The sequence below is a fragment of the Glycine max genome, chromosome 5 (assembly GCF_000004515.6).
Source record: "Glycine max cultivar Williams 82 chromosome 5, Glycine_max_v4.0, whole genome shotgun sequence".
NCBI classification, from domain to species: Eukaryota; Viridiplantae; Streptophyta; class Magnoliopsida; order Fabales; family Fabaceae; genus Glycine; species Glycine max.
This window is the reverse complement of record NC_038241.2, coordinates 6,012,909-6,028,759: the sequence shown is the minus strand read 5'-3', so window position 1 is coordinate 6,028,759 and position 15,851 is coordinate 6,012,909. Positions and strand designations below refer to the sequence as shown.

The 15,851-nt window shown below is 31.3% G+C and overlaps 1 protein-coding gene across 1 annotated transcript; it reads left to right on the top strand.

Moving 5' to 3' along the window:
- The first annotated feature begins 5,758 nt into the window (after positions 1-5,758).
- LOC100782970 (2-oxoglutarate-Fe(II) type oxidoreductase hxnY) lies at positions 5,759-11,669 on the top strand. The gene is made up of 11 exons (XM_003524006.4): positions 5,759-6,082; positions 6,184-6,376; positions 7,058-7,135; positions 7,251-7,302; positions 7,646-7,767; positions 8,267-8,364; positions 8,904-8,962; positions 9,135-9,191; positions 9,353-9,398; positions 10,654-10,733; positions 11,398-11,669. The coding sequence occupies exons 1-11, from the start codon at positions 6,005-6,007 to the stop codon at positions 11,489-11,491; spliced, it is 957 nt and encodes a 318-aa protein (XP_003524054.1). The 5' UTR covers positions 5,759-6,004; the 3' UTR covers positions 11,492-11,669.
- Positions 11,670-15,851: the final 4,182 nt, after the last annotated feature.

The following is a 15,851-nucleotide window of genomic DNA, read 5'->3' as shown; positions in this document are numbered from 1 at the left end:
GTTCCTCAAGAAGATTAAAGTTCTTGACTTGAGAAAGTCTCCATTTTGCAGCCACGGGTTAGCCTACGGGATTGATATTATATTACAATTGCCCAATTATATTATGAGTTTATGACCAACCAGACCACATGAAGAGACTTTTCTTCGGCCATCCCCACACCAACAAGTAAAAGTAATTATTTTCAAATCAAAAAATGAAGAAATTAAAAAAAGGACCATATTTGCATAAGCTTGACTTGTCCAACTACCATCTATCCTATTGCCTAGTCTTACTTCATCCATCATTGCATGAAGTAGACGATTGTGTTGTTCCTCCGTCCACCTCATCATGTCTCTAGTAGGTTGACTATTATCGCCCACGCGTTCCTTTCCTTTGTTCATTTTTCAGCCAATAAAAATTAATAAAGATTTGTCCATACAACAATAAACATGATGACGCTTATAATAAAAATACACATCTCAAAAAAGGAAATATTGTTCATTCACAACAAAAAGACAGATTGCAAAAGGTTCATATGTCATCCAAATACAAATTACACATGATTAAAAAAAAAAACAAAGATTAGTGTTCATATTCATTCCAAATTTCATTTGCAATGCTATCTCTAAAATTTGCTCCAAGTCTATAATCATCATCATGTTGTTGCATTTGGGATCTATCCGCTTGCCCTGATCCAATTCATGGTCAACTTCTTCAAGTAAGGATTCGTCGTTATCTATGCTCCGTAAAAAATTGCGTAGTATACAACATGCCAGTACAATATTTCTCATTGTTTCAAATCCATAGTGTGGTTCCGAGCCACTAGCTATGATGGGAAGTCTCTTCTTTATAACACCAAATGTTCTCTCAATTGCATCCCTAAGAGATGAATGTCTCAAGTTGAATAACTCTTTGGGATTTTGGGGCCCTCTAGCTGAGTATTCCTTTAAGTGGTAATGAACACCGCGATGTATGTCAGAATTTGACATTTAAGCATGAAACCCACATCCCCTCTATAAAACGTGCCTACATACACAAGGGAATCATATAACTTACGATAGCACAAATGGATAAGTCATCTGAATTGAAAAGGAATTTGTACTCACCTTCAAGTATTCTTAGTGGTTCTTCCCTAGTTAATGCATCCTTTAATATCCTAGAGTCAGATGCAGTTCCTTCCCAACTAGCTAAGACATATGTGAATTTCATGTCAAAATCATAAGCAACAAATACATTTTGTGTCGGGTAATCTTTTCTCCCACGAAACTGAGGGGTTTCTGCCCTTGGAACCTTAACTCAGACATGGGTACCATCTATGGCTCTAAGGCAATCCTATGTGAAAAATATATTTTAATTATTACTTTATGACTAACACAACATAGTAACATAACCCAACATAATCTAAAATTGTACCTTGAAAAATGGATAAAATCTTGTGTGGCCATCAATTTGTGATGACACATCCCTACCTGATGGTTGTACTAAAATTTCCCCCTCTAACACAATTACAGCTTGTAAGACATTGTGGAAGTGGCAATTGACAGTCTCACCGGATCGATGGAAGTAGAATTTTGTAAGTCAATTTTTGAATTGTTGACCTAAGATATGTAAAAACTTGGCCACTTGCTCCTCTACTGTCGACTTAAGGTTATCCTTCACTGAACCAATGCCTCTTAATCTATGACATAATTGGATAAATGTTGCAGGTCCCATCCTAACAATGTCACAACAACTAGTCTCGATATGAATCAGATAGTACATTAACTCACGACGCCTGCACTCTTTGTGATAAGCAAACTCACTTACATTCCGGTGTCTTTTAGACAACACATTGACCAAATGCAGTGCATGTTTGACACAATACAATAAAACCACGGAAGTTGCTTGCAAATCTTGTTGGCACTAGCTTATTATTTGACTGTTTAATCCCATTCCATTACAAACCATTTCCTTTTTCTCTAACAATAGCTTATTATTTGACTGTTTAATCCCATTCCATTACAAACCATTTGCTCTTTCTCTAGATTGTCAAGAACTACGATTGTCATAGGCTCAGAAGACACATTTTCCTAAAAAAATATATTATCTGAATTTCAAACATGAGGTTGGAGAACTAAAGTCAGCAAGGAAAAAATTTAAAATAAACAAGGCAAGCAACCTCATAACTATGATTAGTGTTTAATTGCGTTGACCCATAACAGAAAATAAAGATTCGAATACATCAGACAAGCTGAAATAATCAACATACTAATTATACTAATAACTAAAAAGTGTGTAATGTGGTAAACTTTTCAGCACAAGTATGGAATGACACAATGTTTCTAATATAATGAGAGCTCTCTTTTTTTATAATAACCTTTTTTTGGAGAAAATAATTTATTTTTTATTTTTTATTTCTTAAACAGTGTCCAAAAAATATATATTTGAATTGAGCACGTCCAATTAACAGCTTCTTAATAGAATTTCAAGAGTTATCGATATTGAGTATCAGAGTCCTCAAAAACCAAAGCAGGAGAACCCACCTGTTGCTGGTATCTTGAACACACTACCATAATAACTTAACAAAAGAAAATGATTATAATTTTAATGATGGAAACATGTCTTCCATGAAATGATATGATTTACTAACAAAATCACATTCCAATTGAAACAAAGTGGTAAAAATCCAAAATACTATATTAATTTGGAGTGATCCAAATTCCACTCCAAATCAAGAGTCATAATAATCCTTACAGCTATTGAGAAAAAGGAGATTATCAAAGTAAATAAGAAGGAACAACAACACAACATGTTATTGAAAATTTTCAAACAATTTGTATGAGCGTTGTCCTCGATCCACTATAACAAACCGTAACCATTTTTATGACAAGTTGAAGAAAAACAATTGAAGGCTTTATACATTGTACTAAAAAAGATAAAGTGTCATCTACAAAGGAATACATGCAAACAGCTTGTGGGCAACGTTTTTTTGGAGAAGCTATGAGTAAGAAAGATGAAAAGAAAGAAGACATTGTATCTCCTCATTGAGAAGGAGAAAAGAAACAAGGCACACATGTCCTCATTTTCGACACCAACGGAACAACAACATGGAGAAGAAGCCACGAGCGGTCCGCGTTTTTGAACAGCAAGAGTTTGGACTTCACGACTCAGTCATGACATGGGACGAGAGAGCAGAGTGTGGGTCAGAAAGGAAGGCAAAAAATCGAGCACACGACCAATCAGGGGTAGCTTTTTTTTTTTTTTTTCAATTTTATTATTTGAGATAAAATTTAAATCAATATCCTAAAAAAAATAAGTGCTAACATATATTATCCTTTTGAATTAACAATCCTAATATATATTATGATTTGATCTTTTTTTGAATTCGTAAGGTATGCTATTTTTATTTTAATATTAAATTGTTTTTTATTTTTAATATTAAAATAATTTATAAAATAAAATTATAGAAAATATATTAAAGGAAAAAATATATAAAAAATACGGAAATATTAAATAAAATTAAAAAATATATACACTAATTCAGTAAATAATTAAAATAAAAAATTATTTATGATTTTTTAAAAAATACATTCTAAAAAAAATGTAAAGTCATAAGATAATTTATGACTTTAGTAAAAAAAACATTCACAACTTTAAATTCATATAAAAAAATTTCTAACATCTTTTTAGGACTTATCATTTTTAGGGTATTAATTTAAATTTTACCCTCAAATGATTGTTTGGCAGCAACAAATAGGTTTCTACCCCAGGAGGCTAGGGCAACATTGGAAAAGTGATTGCATGGTGACAATTTCTTCTTCAATGTGCTCATGAGAGAGAAAAATAAAATGTGTGGATCTCACTCTTTTTCTTTTCTTTTTTTTAAAAAAAAAAAATTTCTGCACAAATTCATGCAACCAAATCACCCCAACATATTTAATTCTTTATTTCTTCTTCTCACTAATTTAGGTGCAACCAAAATTACCCTTAGATATTCATGACAGTAGTCACCAGTCAGAAATCACACCATATAAAAAAAATTGTGAATATAATATTGTCCTTGTCAATTTGATAATCGTCATATTTTATTTCAATACAAGACCTTGATCCCAAAGCATCCATTTTTCATGTCTAACTAGTGGAAACTGGAAAGTATCAAGAAGTTGGACGAGTTCTAGCATGCGTAGACGAAACCCAGTTTTGTAGGTCCCAAAGTAACCAACACTGTCTAATTGAATTTTTTGTAATCCAACAGCTATTTTTGGCTGCCCGTCTTGCACCGTCCGATTGAGTTATTTGTAATCCAATGATCTATTTTAAGTGCCTGTGCTGCCCTAAAAATATGTGTCATAAGTCTCCAATTTTCACTATCCGTATTATTGATGAATTTGTCTTCATGTAAATAAAAACAATAGTATAAACATTCCTCGTGAATCTCGAGAGTGTTTGGTAGGTGTTAATGAATGATGACATCAATGTACCATGCGATTATATATTACTATATTATGTTTTTGTATTTTAAAACTAATGTGTAATAAAAATAATACTATAAACAAATAACGTGTAAATAAAAATAATAGTATATGTCAATTGTATAGAGAGGAAAATCAAAATAGAAGATTTGCCGGTGTCACGCCTTGATTTCTTTTGTGTGATATAAGACACAGCGAATAAACTTTTTCTTTCTTTCTTATAATATTTTATTTTATTTTTCTTCTGCATTAATTATTTTTTAATTAAAATATTTTAAATTATCTCTTTTTCTCTCCTATAAAAATTGAAGAAAATAAATAAAATTTTAATTAAGTTAACGATAAATTTAAAAAATATTATATTTATAAATAAATTTAATGTTAATAACTAAATTAATTTTAAAGTAATCAACTATATATCTTCTAATTAGGAACGGAGATAATCATAGGACAAACTACATTGGATACTACATGTTAAATATTATGTTTGAAATATTAATCCTATTGTGGCTTTTTTATATTTAAAACACATTCTTAATAAATATGGTTTAATAATTCATTTTTATCAAATAAAGATAATCACATTTAAAATTGTAATGTGAATTTAATATAAAAAATAAAATATAAGTAAATTTTGTAACACTCTTTAATAATTATTTATATCTATTTTTACATCTGAAATAATCACATGAATAGCACATGTTATATTAATAGTTTGATCTTATTATGCATTTTTATGCATAAATTAAATATTACACTTATTGTATTAATTCTATTTTGATTTTGCTTGTTTTAAATATTTTCTTAATAAATATTGTTCCAAGGTTTAGTTTCACTAAATAAAAATAAATGCATTAAGATAAAATTGTGATATTAATTAGATAAAAAAAACCAAGGAAAAATTGTAATGTTTACGTGTATGCCAATTATTGTAGTTAAATACACAATAAAATTTAAATTAAGACACAGAAATCCTGTTTATTCCGTACAGGGTAAAAACTTTATTTATAATATTATAAGACCCGTCAAATTAAGTTAAACATTCATTTTAATAATTTTAATATTGAAGTAAATTTTTATATAAAATATTTAAATTTATATAAAATTATAAGATCACAAGTTATGATATACAATCCATCCAAATAATTATAAGATTCTAATTGTGGTTGTTTGATTCTACTTCTTAATTATCGACTTTTACTTATAATTATAATAATTTTATTTCTCACATTTTTTTTAACAATCTCATTCGATAAATTATCAGCAATGTAAACACTATGAATACTAATCCCTACCCAGCCTTCATTATTGTGTGTTGCGAAAACAATATCGATATCCATCGTGAATCGTGACTGTGATAGGTAGGCGTTAATGAAAGATGACAACAATATGTAACATTACTATATTATTTTTTGTATTTTAAAATTAAGGTTTAATAAAAAAATAATACTATAATCAAATAACGTGTAAATGAAAACAATAGTGTATGCCACGAAAAAGTCACAGCAAAATAACTAGTTATAGAATTGCAGTGGCAGAAGCGAAGTGAAGTGGGAAAGAGACAGAACCGAAAATGGTTGCGACTTTGAGTCTTCCGATCATAGACCTCTCTTCTCCCCATCGTCTTTCCACAGCCAATTCCATTCGTCAGGTTTTCAACTCACCCCCTTCTATTCTCTGCTTTTCTTTCTCACAAGCCAAAGATTATGTCACGAATTTCATGTGTGTGTTATAATTGGTAACTATGAATAGGCATGCGTGGAATATGGTTTCTTTTACCTTGTGAACCATGGGGTGGACACCGATTTTGTGAGCAAAGTCTTCGACCAAAGTTGCAAGTTCTTCTCGCTTCCGGTCCAACGCAAAATGGACCTGGCCCGCAAGGAATATAGAGGCTACACTCCTCTCTATGCTGAGACACTTGATCCTACTTCACTCTCCAAAGGTATTCTTCCTTTCTTTCTTTCTTTTGTTTTGAAGGAAATACTAAAGAAATAATGAAAATATTGTGCTTAAAGGGTAAACAAAAGTATTCATCCTTTTGGCATACATAATCGTATTCTTTTTATTGGTTTTACATTGAAAAATTGATTGGAGTGAGGATATTCGTACACCCCAAAAGTGGGTGGAAATAAGAAATAGATAGAAAGTAAAGAGAAAATAATAAATGTGATAGGTGATGTGATAAAACAAGAGACAGATGGGGTGGAAATGAGATGGAAGAAAAAGTAGATGTATGAGAAGTATTTTCCAATTAATTATGGGTCAAAAGTTAATTTTGAGTTGAACTTTATTAGCTTTTGCATTAAATAAGTTTGTTTACATTCAGTTATATTAGTAACTTGCTTTTAAAGTTAAAATAAAAGGGGTGAGATGTTTAGTTGAGTCTTATTCAGACATAAATTACTCACTCCTAAATTAATTTTACAAAATCAATTTCATTTAACTCAATTATGCAAACCCCACTCAAGCACACTGAGTAATGAGGCTTCCTCCAACACATATCAATGACTAGCAATGATATATGATATGTGTGTGGCCAATGCTGAAAGAAAACCATGTATGTCCTTATGCAACTATTCATCTTCTAGAATGACAGAAAATTTTGATCATTCCTTATTAACAGGTGATCCAAAAGAGACCTATTACATTGGTCCTATAGAAGATACCTCTATTGCTCATCTGAATCAATGGCCTTCTGAAGGTATGGCTTTCCTTTGCATTCATTTCATTAGGAATAGGTGCTGTATTCTAATTTGTGGGTGGTTTGTTTTTACACAAGCTTGACTTGAGATGTTTTTCTGGCAAGGACACTTCAGAATTACTGCCAAACTGGAGACCTACAATGAAATCCTTATATTGGAAACTACTGTGAGTTTCATTAGCCTGTCAATTTGTTTGTGTATTCCATGTTATCGAATGTGTACTATAAGTTTAAGTTGTTACTTACCAGAAAATATAAAATTGGAACATCTGTTGTTCTTTTAGGTTTAGTTACAAACAGTGTCAATAGCATATTGATTTTCTCTGTAAATTTAACTAATCTATAAGACACGAGGGGTTTGTGGCCTGAGTTTATTTTATTCATGCATCTTTACATTGTGAGTTTGTGTGCTTTATGCTGAAGGAAAGTATGACCGAGCCTGAGCATCCATATGTATGTTTTCTTTTGTTGTAAAATTTAGAATTTACATATTCTTCTTATCTTTCCCAGGGCTGCTGGAAAAAGTCTGCTGTCTCTGATTGCCTTGTCCTTGAATCTGGAAGAAGATTACTTTGAGAAGATAGGTGCCTTGAACAAACCAGCTTCTTTTCTTCGCCTTCTGCACTATCCAGGTTTAGCATTCTTTTTTTTCTCTCTCTCTCTTTTGGACCTTTTTACGCAAGCACAAAGAACCATATCCACAAATTTATGTCTGTGTTTGTTATCACACCAAAAATTTTATCTTCAATGTTGACTTCGGCTTTATTTACTGTTATTTCCTCCTGTTCAATCTTCATGTTAGACAAGGGAACATAATTTCTTTATTTTCAAGTATTGATTTTTAGGCCTGAGCTATAATGCCCATGAATGTGGCAGTAGTCCATATAATGAAATGTATGGTATATTTGTATTTATTTTCTGCTTGTTTATTTTTGCAAATACTCCTTTTGCTAGTTGCTGAGTTGTAGCTAGATTTGAGTCAAAAACTGCTATTCTGGTGGCAATTATAGTTTGTGTTTTATATCATATTCTAAAGTTATTTCTGCTGTTTTATTAGTAGGAACTAGGTTTTCAAACTGATTATCCTGTGTAACCTTTTATTGTTGTTAATATGCCTTCCAAATACATTAGGTGAATTGGGATCTGATGAGCAGATATGTGGTGCCTCTCCTCATTCAGATTATGGCATGATCACTCTCCTAATGACTGATGGTGTTCCTGGACTGCAGGTTCTCGTCTTCCCTATAGTATACTTTCTGTTCTATTATTATGGCATGTCCCTGGTATTAGAGAGACGAAACGGAGTTGAACTCCTTACAGGCAGGGGATACTATCTCCCTGTGTCAGGATTCCAATTGCAGATCAGAATGAGTAGAAACAAATGAAAGAAAAAAGAATGGCAAAGGAAACAATCTCAGGACCTGATTACTCCTGGGCCCTTTAACCGTACTAGTCTTCCCTCTTTCCTCATGCATGTTGAATCTTCCTTTCCATTTGTGGACCACCACCTGTCCAGTTTGTTTCTAACAGCCTCATCTCCCATCATTTCCTTTCTCACTTCTTGAAACACCATTTGTTTAGTTTGTAAATCCCCTACTCTCCCCTTAATTTTACCTTTCATACACCTCACTTCATGTTTCCTTTCTGACATATACCTTATTCATTTGAGCTCTATGATCTATCATATTGTTATTGATCTATAATTTCTATTTAATATTTAGAATTCATAATTTCATTTAATTAAAGGCTTGCGATTTTACATTTATAGATCTGCAAGGATAAAGTCAACCAACCTCAAGTCTGGGAGGATGTGCCTCATGTAGAAGGGTGAGTTCTTGATTAAGAAGTTTTTATAAATAATATATTACTACTTTTAAGTCTATTTAAATCACAACTGCATTGTATCATCTAGAGACTCTAGACTAAAGCTCCATAAAAAATTATGCACTTTATCTGCTCTTCTTTCCTATTGTTAGGTGTTTTTGGTTTGTATCTGCAGGGCCTTAATAGTGAACATTGGAGACATGATGGAGAGGTGGACAAATTGTTTATACAGGTATCCATCATCCAACAAGTGCTTTTTCTTTTGTTTTTTTTACTAATTACAGCTGTTGATTGGGCAACTTTGCAATCGATATTTTATACATATTAAGCAATGTCTTAGTCTACTGCCACACTGGTACATATCATTCTCAGCTTTTGTCATTACACTTGCAGGTCAACACTTCACAGGGTTATGCCAACAGGAAAAGAACGTTATTCCGTAATTACTAACCACTTCCTCAGTTGCTTTAATGTGTTATTGTTGTTTTTGTCTTGAATGATAGCTTATGAATGGCTTTTAATTTCAAGGGTAGGAAAGAATAGATGGAATTTATACCTTTATATTTTTCTTCATACCAACCAAAAAGAAGTATGGATAGTTGATTGGATTAGAATACACATTATTGGACTTAGAAATTGAAGAATAAATATTTACGTGATCCCACAAGCTCTATGGGTCGAGTGAGTTTTTAGACATAGGTGACAGAGCTTGCGACCCACACTATCTCATACACACACAGAGGGGAGGGGTGAAAAATTCACATGCAAATTCTGATGACAAAAAGGTTCGTGCTATGGGTAAACTATCATAATTATTATGGTGATCTTGTGGGGATATTTTGTGGTTTCTCCAAATAATATTAATTACTACCTCTGTTTCAAAATTATTTATGTTTTTGTCTTTTCTTTTCAGACTTTGATTTCTATACACTGTTAGTATAAATTTTTACATTGTTAATTGCTAATTTATAAAAAGTCGTGATAGGTATGAATTTAAAGTAATTATTATAAAAATTAATAAACTTACCTATATGTCAATTTATAGTTGGATGATTGTGTACTTAGTGAAGCCTCTATTTTCTCTTCTTTTTATTCTAAAACTATTCAAGTTTTTAAGTCTCATTAATTTTTTTTCCCCACATACATTCCTATATAAAATAACTGGATTTAATCTTTATATACCTTCAACCTATTTAAAAAGCACTTCAACAAAAAACAAATTACATTTACATCTTATATTAAATAAAAGTATTTTAAATTAAATATTTTGTGTGCGTTATCCTTAAATATCAATGGTTTTGGAAGTTAGTATAATGCTAGATGACACGTCTAGATAAAGCTTCTTTCTCTGTCATTTTGGGTTGATCAAGGTTCTACTCGGCCACAACATGACTTAAAATGAAGAAATTTGAACTTAAAATAGTTTTTTTTTAGCATGGATATTACTGAACGAGGTAGTTAGAGATAAGATATCCTTTATCTACTGAAATACTGTATCAGACAGAAGTTGATGATATCTTTTCAAAGAGTCTTAATGTGCAAGTTATATTAAATGGAACAAGGAAGTTGTCTGATGTCATACATGGTGAGAACGTTCTTTCTACCTATTGCATTTTGATGAGGGCTTCTGGTTTGTTGGCATGATTTACTTATGCATTCCAGTAAAATATGAATAATATTTTTCTATTTTGCAGGTGGCATTCTTCTTTGACCCGGCCTCAGACTGTGTGGTGGAGTGCTTTGAAAGTTGCTGCAGTGAATCATCTCCTCCCAGGTAGAAAAAAAAAATATTCTCCAGTTTTTTTTCACTAGTGATTGAAACTAAGATGTAATAAAAAAAAATTTCAAAAACAAAAAAAAGAGGGGAGGGTGGAAAAGAGTTCAATTTAGATAGAGCAAAATAAACGTTGACTAAAGTTTTTATTTTATTCAATTATTCACATTATTAAAAAATTATAACACTTGAGCTAGTTGTTTGTTCAAAGTTGATTAAGTTATAATGTAAAAAATATTTTATTAAAAGAAAAATAAAATTATGTAGTGATAATGTGTAGATTGTAATTTTTTTTACATTGTTATCTAAAAAATTGTCATGCAAACTAAATCTATTGACTTTTAGAAAGGTTTTTATGTAAAAATTATACCTATTTTGATTTTTTTTATTAATTGAGAGTGTAAATTAAACTCAGATTTTTGCACTGAAAGTGGTTAAAAAATAAATTCCAAAAGAAAGAGTGGAGTACTATACAGTTATAAGGTTGACCAAGTGGTTGAAGGAAAAATAGAGAAACAGGTGGCAAGATGAAATCCAAAAAAGACAAAGTCGACAAAGATAACTCCCCTGGTGGAGGTCTTTATTAAAAGTTTGCATGCGTACATTTCTTAAATTTTGCTTTTACACGCAAGATGCTATGAACTTTTGTCAATGTTTGCTGCAGATTCTCTCCAATACGTAGTGGGGACTACTTGAATGAACGGTTCAGACTCACCTATGGTTCTGAAAAGGATCTAAAATGTGATTTATCCAGTTGAAGGACTAAATGCCGTACTTATTATGGCTGGCTGCTACCACAAATATGAAAATATATGCAGTCCAGAGACTAATCAGAAAGCTTTTAAATTAATTTGCGAAAAGTGGTCTATGATTGTTTGTGACTGTGTTTACATGGTTCTTGTCATATGAGATCGAGCATACTATTATTGTTTTTGACTTTTTGTTGTTGATATTATGGTTAGTAGAAAACATACTATTTAAGCTGCAAGTTTGCAATAAGCTGATAAGATATAACTTAATTTGCAATAAGCATACTTTTAGGGTTAAATTCTTCCTTGAAAAGTACATCTTTTATCAAGGGAAAAATATATTTTCAATCTCTTTTAATTATAATCAAGATTCTTATACTTATGGATGAATTTGAAAATTGAACCCATTATAAATAGAAAAAATAGGTTATATTTTTACGGTGTAAAATTATTTTATATTATTATTTCATCATAAATTATTATATATGATAAGTTTATTAATTTTTATAATAATTTTTTTAACAATCATACTAAGCTGATTTGTGATGAGTTGATACTGTATAATTATTTTTTACGGTTAATACATCATCACCAAATTTTTAAAAATAATTTGATCCGAATATGAAAGGAAAATAAAATACTCACAACTCTATTAACTACATGGACCTATAAATATTTGAATTCTTCCCATTGATAAGTACATTCTTCTCGTTTTCGTTTCTGTTACTTTGCTAAAATATTTCTTGTCTTGTGTTGTAATTCCTGTGAATATCAACAGTTTATTTTGTAATGAACAATTGTTTGTACACTTTATTTTTTAAGTATATTTCTCGTTTTAGAAGAGCTTAATGATTTAGCCTGAATCCTACCAGTATCTCTTCATTTTTCGGATAGCTCGTTGTCACAGCCCATCATTACCTAAAGTCCTAAATTATAGCAGTTTATCGAAAGGATCACTCGTCTCAAGCAAAAGGTCAATCCACATCAAAATACTCTGGATCAGGATAAATTTTTTTTATACATCTAAAGTATAAAAATAAGATGTTACTCTAATTTTTACTATGGTGAGTGTGACTTCCTCAGAATAAAAAACGTACAAAAATGAGAACATATCTAACCTATGTCCATGGATCATTCGTGGAAAGTTTTACTTTTAACTCAGTGGGGCTTTATGACAATAAAGAGGAATGAGAATAATTGGAGAATTGGTGCCTTTGGAACGAGATAAGGTGGATAAGCATTAGCACTTAACAGTCTTCTTTTGTACGAAGACAAATATCTAATGAGCTACTATGCATAAGAATATGCCCAAGCTTCCTGCTTGGAAGCATTGCGACGTGGATTATCCCTACTACAAATGTTTCTATTTTTGCAAAGAAAAAAAAACGATTTGACATCTCAAAATAAATATACAGAAGATTATAAAAACTAGCATAAGACCCGTGCATGAAGCACAGTTAGAAAAAAAAAAAACCCAAAGAGAGTGTGACGGCCGAGACCGATGATAAAAGTGAGAAGTAAAAAAAAAGGTTTAAATATGTTTTTGTTCATGATAAATACACGTTTTTTTCATTTGATTTCTCATAAAATTTTCTTTTGGATTGAGTCTCTAATATTTCAAAATTTTGGCCTTAGGTCTCTATCATCAGTCCATAATCGTTAACTGTGTACGTGATCGTTAGTCCATAATCGTTGACTGTCTATGTGACTGTTAACTGGACACATAGGAATTTGATATATCGTGTAACGTGTAACGTTTGTTCTTATTGTTTATACACGTTGATTTTTTTTTATAAAAAGAAAACATCGCCATTTTGAAGTAGGCACTGTAGGTTTAAGAAAACGACAAGAAGAAACACCAGGTGTGAATCTTAGACCGTCATACTCATATTTCCTATTTCAATTGAAACCATGTGCGACAAGAAGAAACACTAAGTGCAAATCTCAAACCGTCATAATACTCATATTCCCTATCGCAATCGAAACCAAATGCGACAAGAAGAAATACCAGACACAACAAACGACATTGTAGGCATCATAGACAACAACAAACACCATACCTAACACTATATGTTGTCGTTTTTTTAAACCTGCAGTGCCTACTTCAAAATGGCGATATTTTCTTTTTTCTTTTTAAATTCCAATGTGTACAAACAGTAAAAACAAACGTTACACGTGGCATGACACATCAGATTCTTATGTGTCTAGTTAGCGACTACATAGGTAGTTAACGATTACGGGCTAATGACAGAGACCTAAGGAAATTTTTTTTAAATATTAGGGACCCAATCTAAAAGAAAAATTTATCAAAGACCAAATACAAAACACGTGCATTTATCAGGGACCAAAAATATATTTAACCCGTAAAACAATATTATTTTGTGTCTAGTCAAGATGTTTTTTATATATAGAGATAATTCCAACTACAAATGTTTCTACTTTTTCAAAGAAAAAAAACTATTTAACATCTCAAAATAATATTCAAAAGATTATAAAAACTAGTGTGGGACCGTACATCAAACACAATTAATAAATAAAAAAATAGAGAGAGAAAGCATGATAGAGATGATAAAAGTGAGAAATAAAAAAATTATGTTTTGTGTTCAACCAACACGTTATAGTTGGTTGGATAGATTATATACATGTATATATGAAAAAAAATCAAATTATATAATATAATTTTTGTAATTTGATATAAAATATAATTTTTATTGATTCAATCATTGAATTATATTTACATATTATTAAGATTGTCTATGTCAAATTTTGCCAAAATTGAATAATAATAAAATAGTAATCAAATGATCCATATTTTAATATATTTTAAAATATTTATATTACATTGATTTTAATTTATATGAACGAGTTAGCAAATGATTTTGAATTAATATAAAATTTTACATATGTGAGATGTGTGAAATGAACTTTCAATCCAATGGTGAATTTTAAGAAAACTTTAAGCAATTAAAAGTGATAGAATGGTGTAATAGTTGTCAAAGTTATACCGATATAATTTGATTCCTCCTCTTTCTCTATCTATATATTTGTCTATATATATAGATATAGATATAGATATAGATGACCGTTTCTAGGGCACATCACTATCTTAAGTGGTTCACCATGACCTATTTTTAAGAGCCCTTAGATTAATCTAATCCACACATTCTTATCATACACCTCCCACACCATAACATTACTTTCTTTAGTCTCTTTCCCTCTCCTGAGATCAGTCACAACCCACCACCATGGACCCTACTCATCGACATGTGCTTTCACTTTTGTGAAGGCTGAATGCACAACGACAACAACTCTAAGAGCAACTTTAGTGCTAGATTTTGAGCAAGGATCTTAAGCTCAAGATCTGACCTTGTGTGGATCTTGCAATAAAGGGGGACTACAAATCTTCAGGATGAAGAATGAGTTCTTCTACAAGAACCTTGAAGATCTCTGGCCATACGTGAAAAAAATTTAAAAATATTCAAAACAAAAAACCAGAAATCAGTGGGAAGGAGAGAAGATCATTGAAGAAAAAAACAAGAGAAAAGGAAGAACAAAAAAAATGTAATTACCTGGAGGTGACCGCGGAGGTCGCAGAGGAGGCCGTGGAGGGGGAGGGAGGAAGGAGAAGGAAGAAGGAGGTGGAGTAAGGGTGAGTGTTAGGGGGAAAAAAGAAAAAGATGAAAGGAAGAAGAAAGGTCACGAGAAAGGAGAAGAAAAAGAAAAAGAAGGAAGTGTGAACGTTGGGAAAAAGAAAGAAAAAGAAGAAAAAAGAAGCGTGAACGTTGAGGGAGGAGAAGAAAAAGAAAGAAAAAAGAAAAAATTTAAAATATTAAAAAGTGGGATCCATGTGAGACCTACTTAAAATCATTTAAGATCCCAAAATGAGATCTACCATTAAAGGAAAAAATGATAGAGATCTTAACAAATCTTTACTCCTACGTGGCACTGTGGAGTCCATCAAAAAGTAGTTTAAGATCCCAGCTTGGGATCTACCACTAAAGATACTCTAAGGAGTGGCGCCTCCTCCATGCAACGATTATTGAAACCTAATGCAGAGAAGAAACTAACATGAATTTGAAAGAGGTATTGGCAACAAAACTTCGAAGGGAAGGCAAAATTGGCATTCATGAAGTTTTTATCATTTTTTGTGTTCTCACCATCAATTACCATTAAGAACCCAACCATCAGTTACCATTAAATATTAAAATACCCATTCAAGATAATAACCTTGCTAATTACTTATTATGTGATATGATCCCAATTGAGATTCATATTGCTTTTACATATCATCCTTGATTGATTCATGTTTAAGGGAATTAAAGAGGAAAGAACAATAAGAATTTAAAACAAACTTCCTTAATCCTTAAAA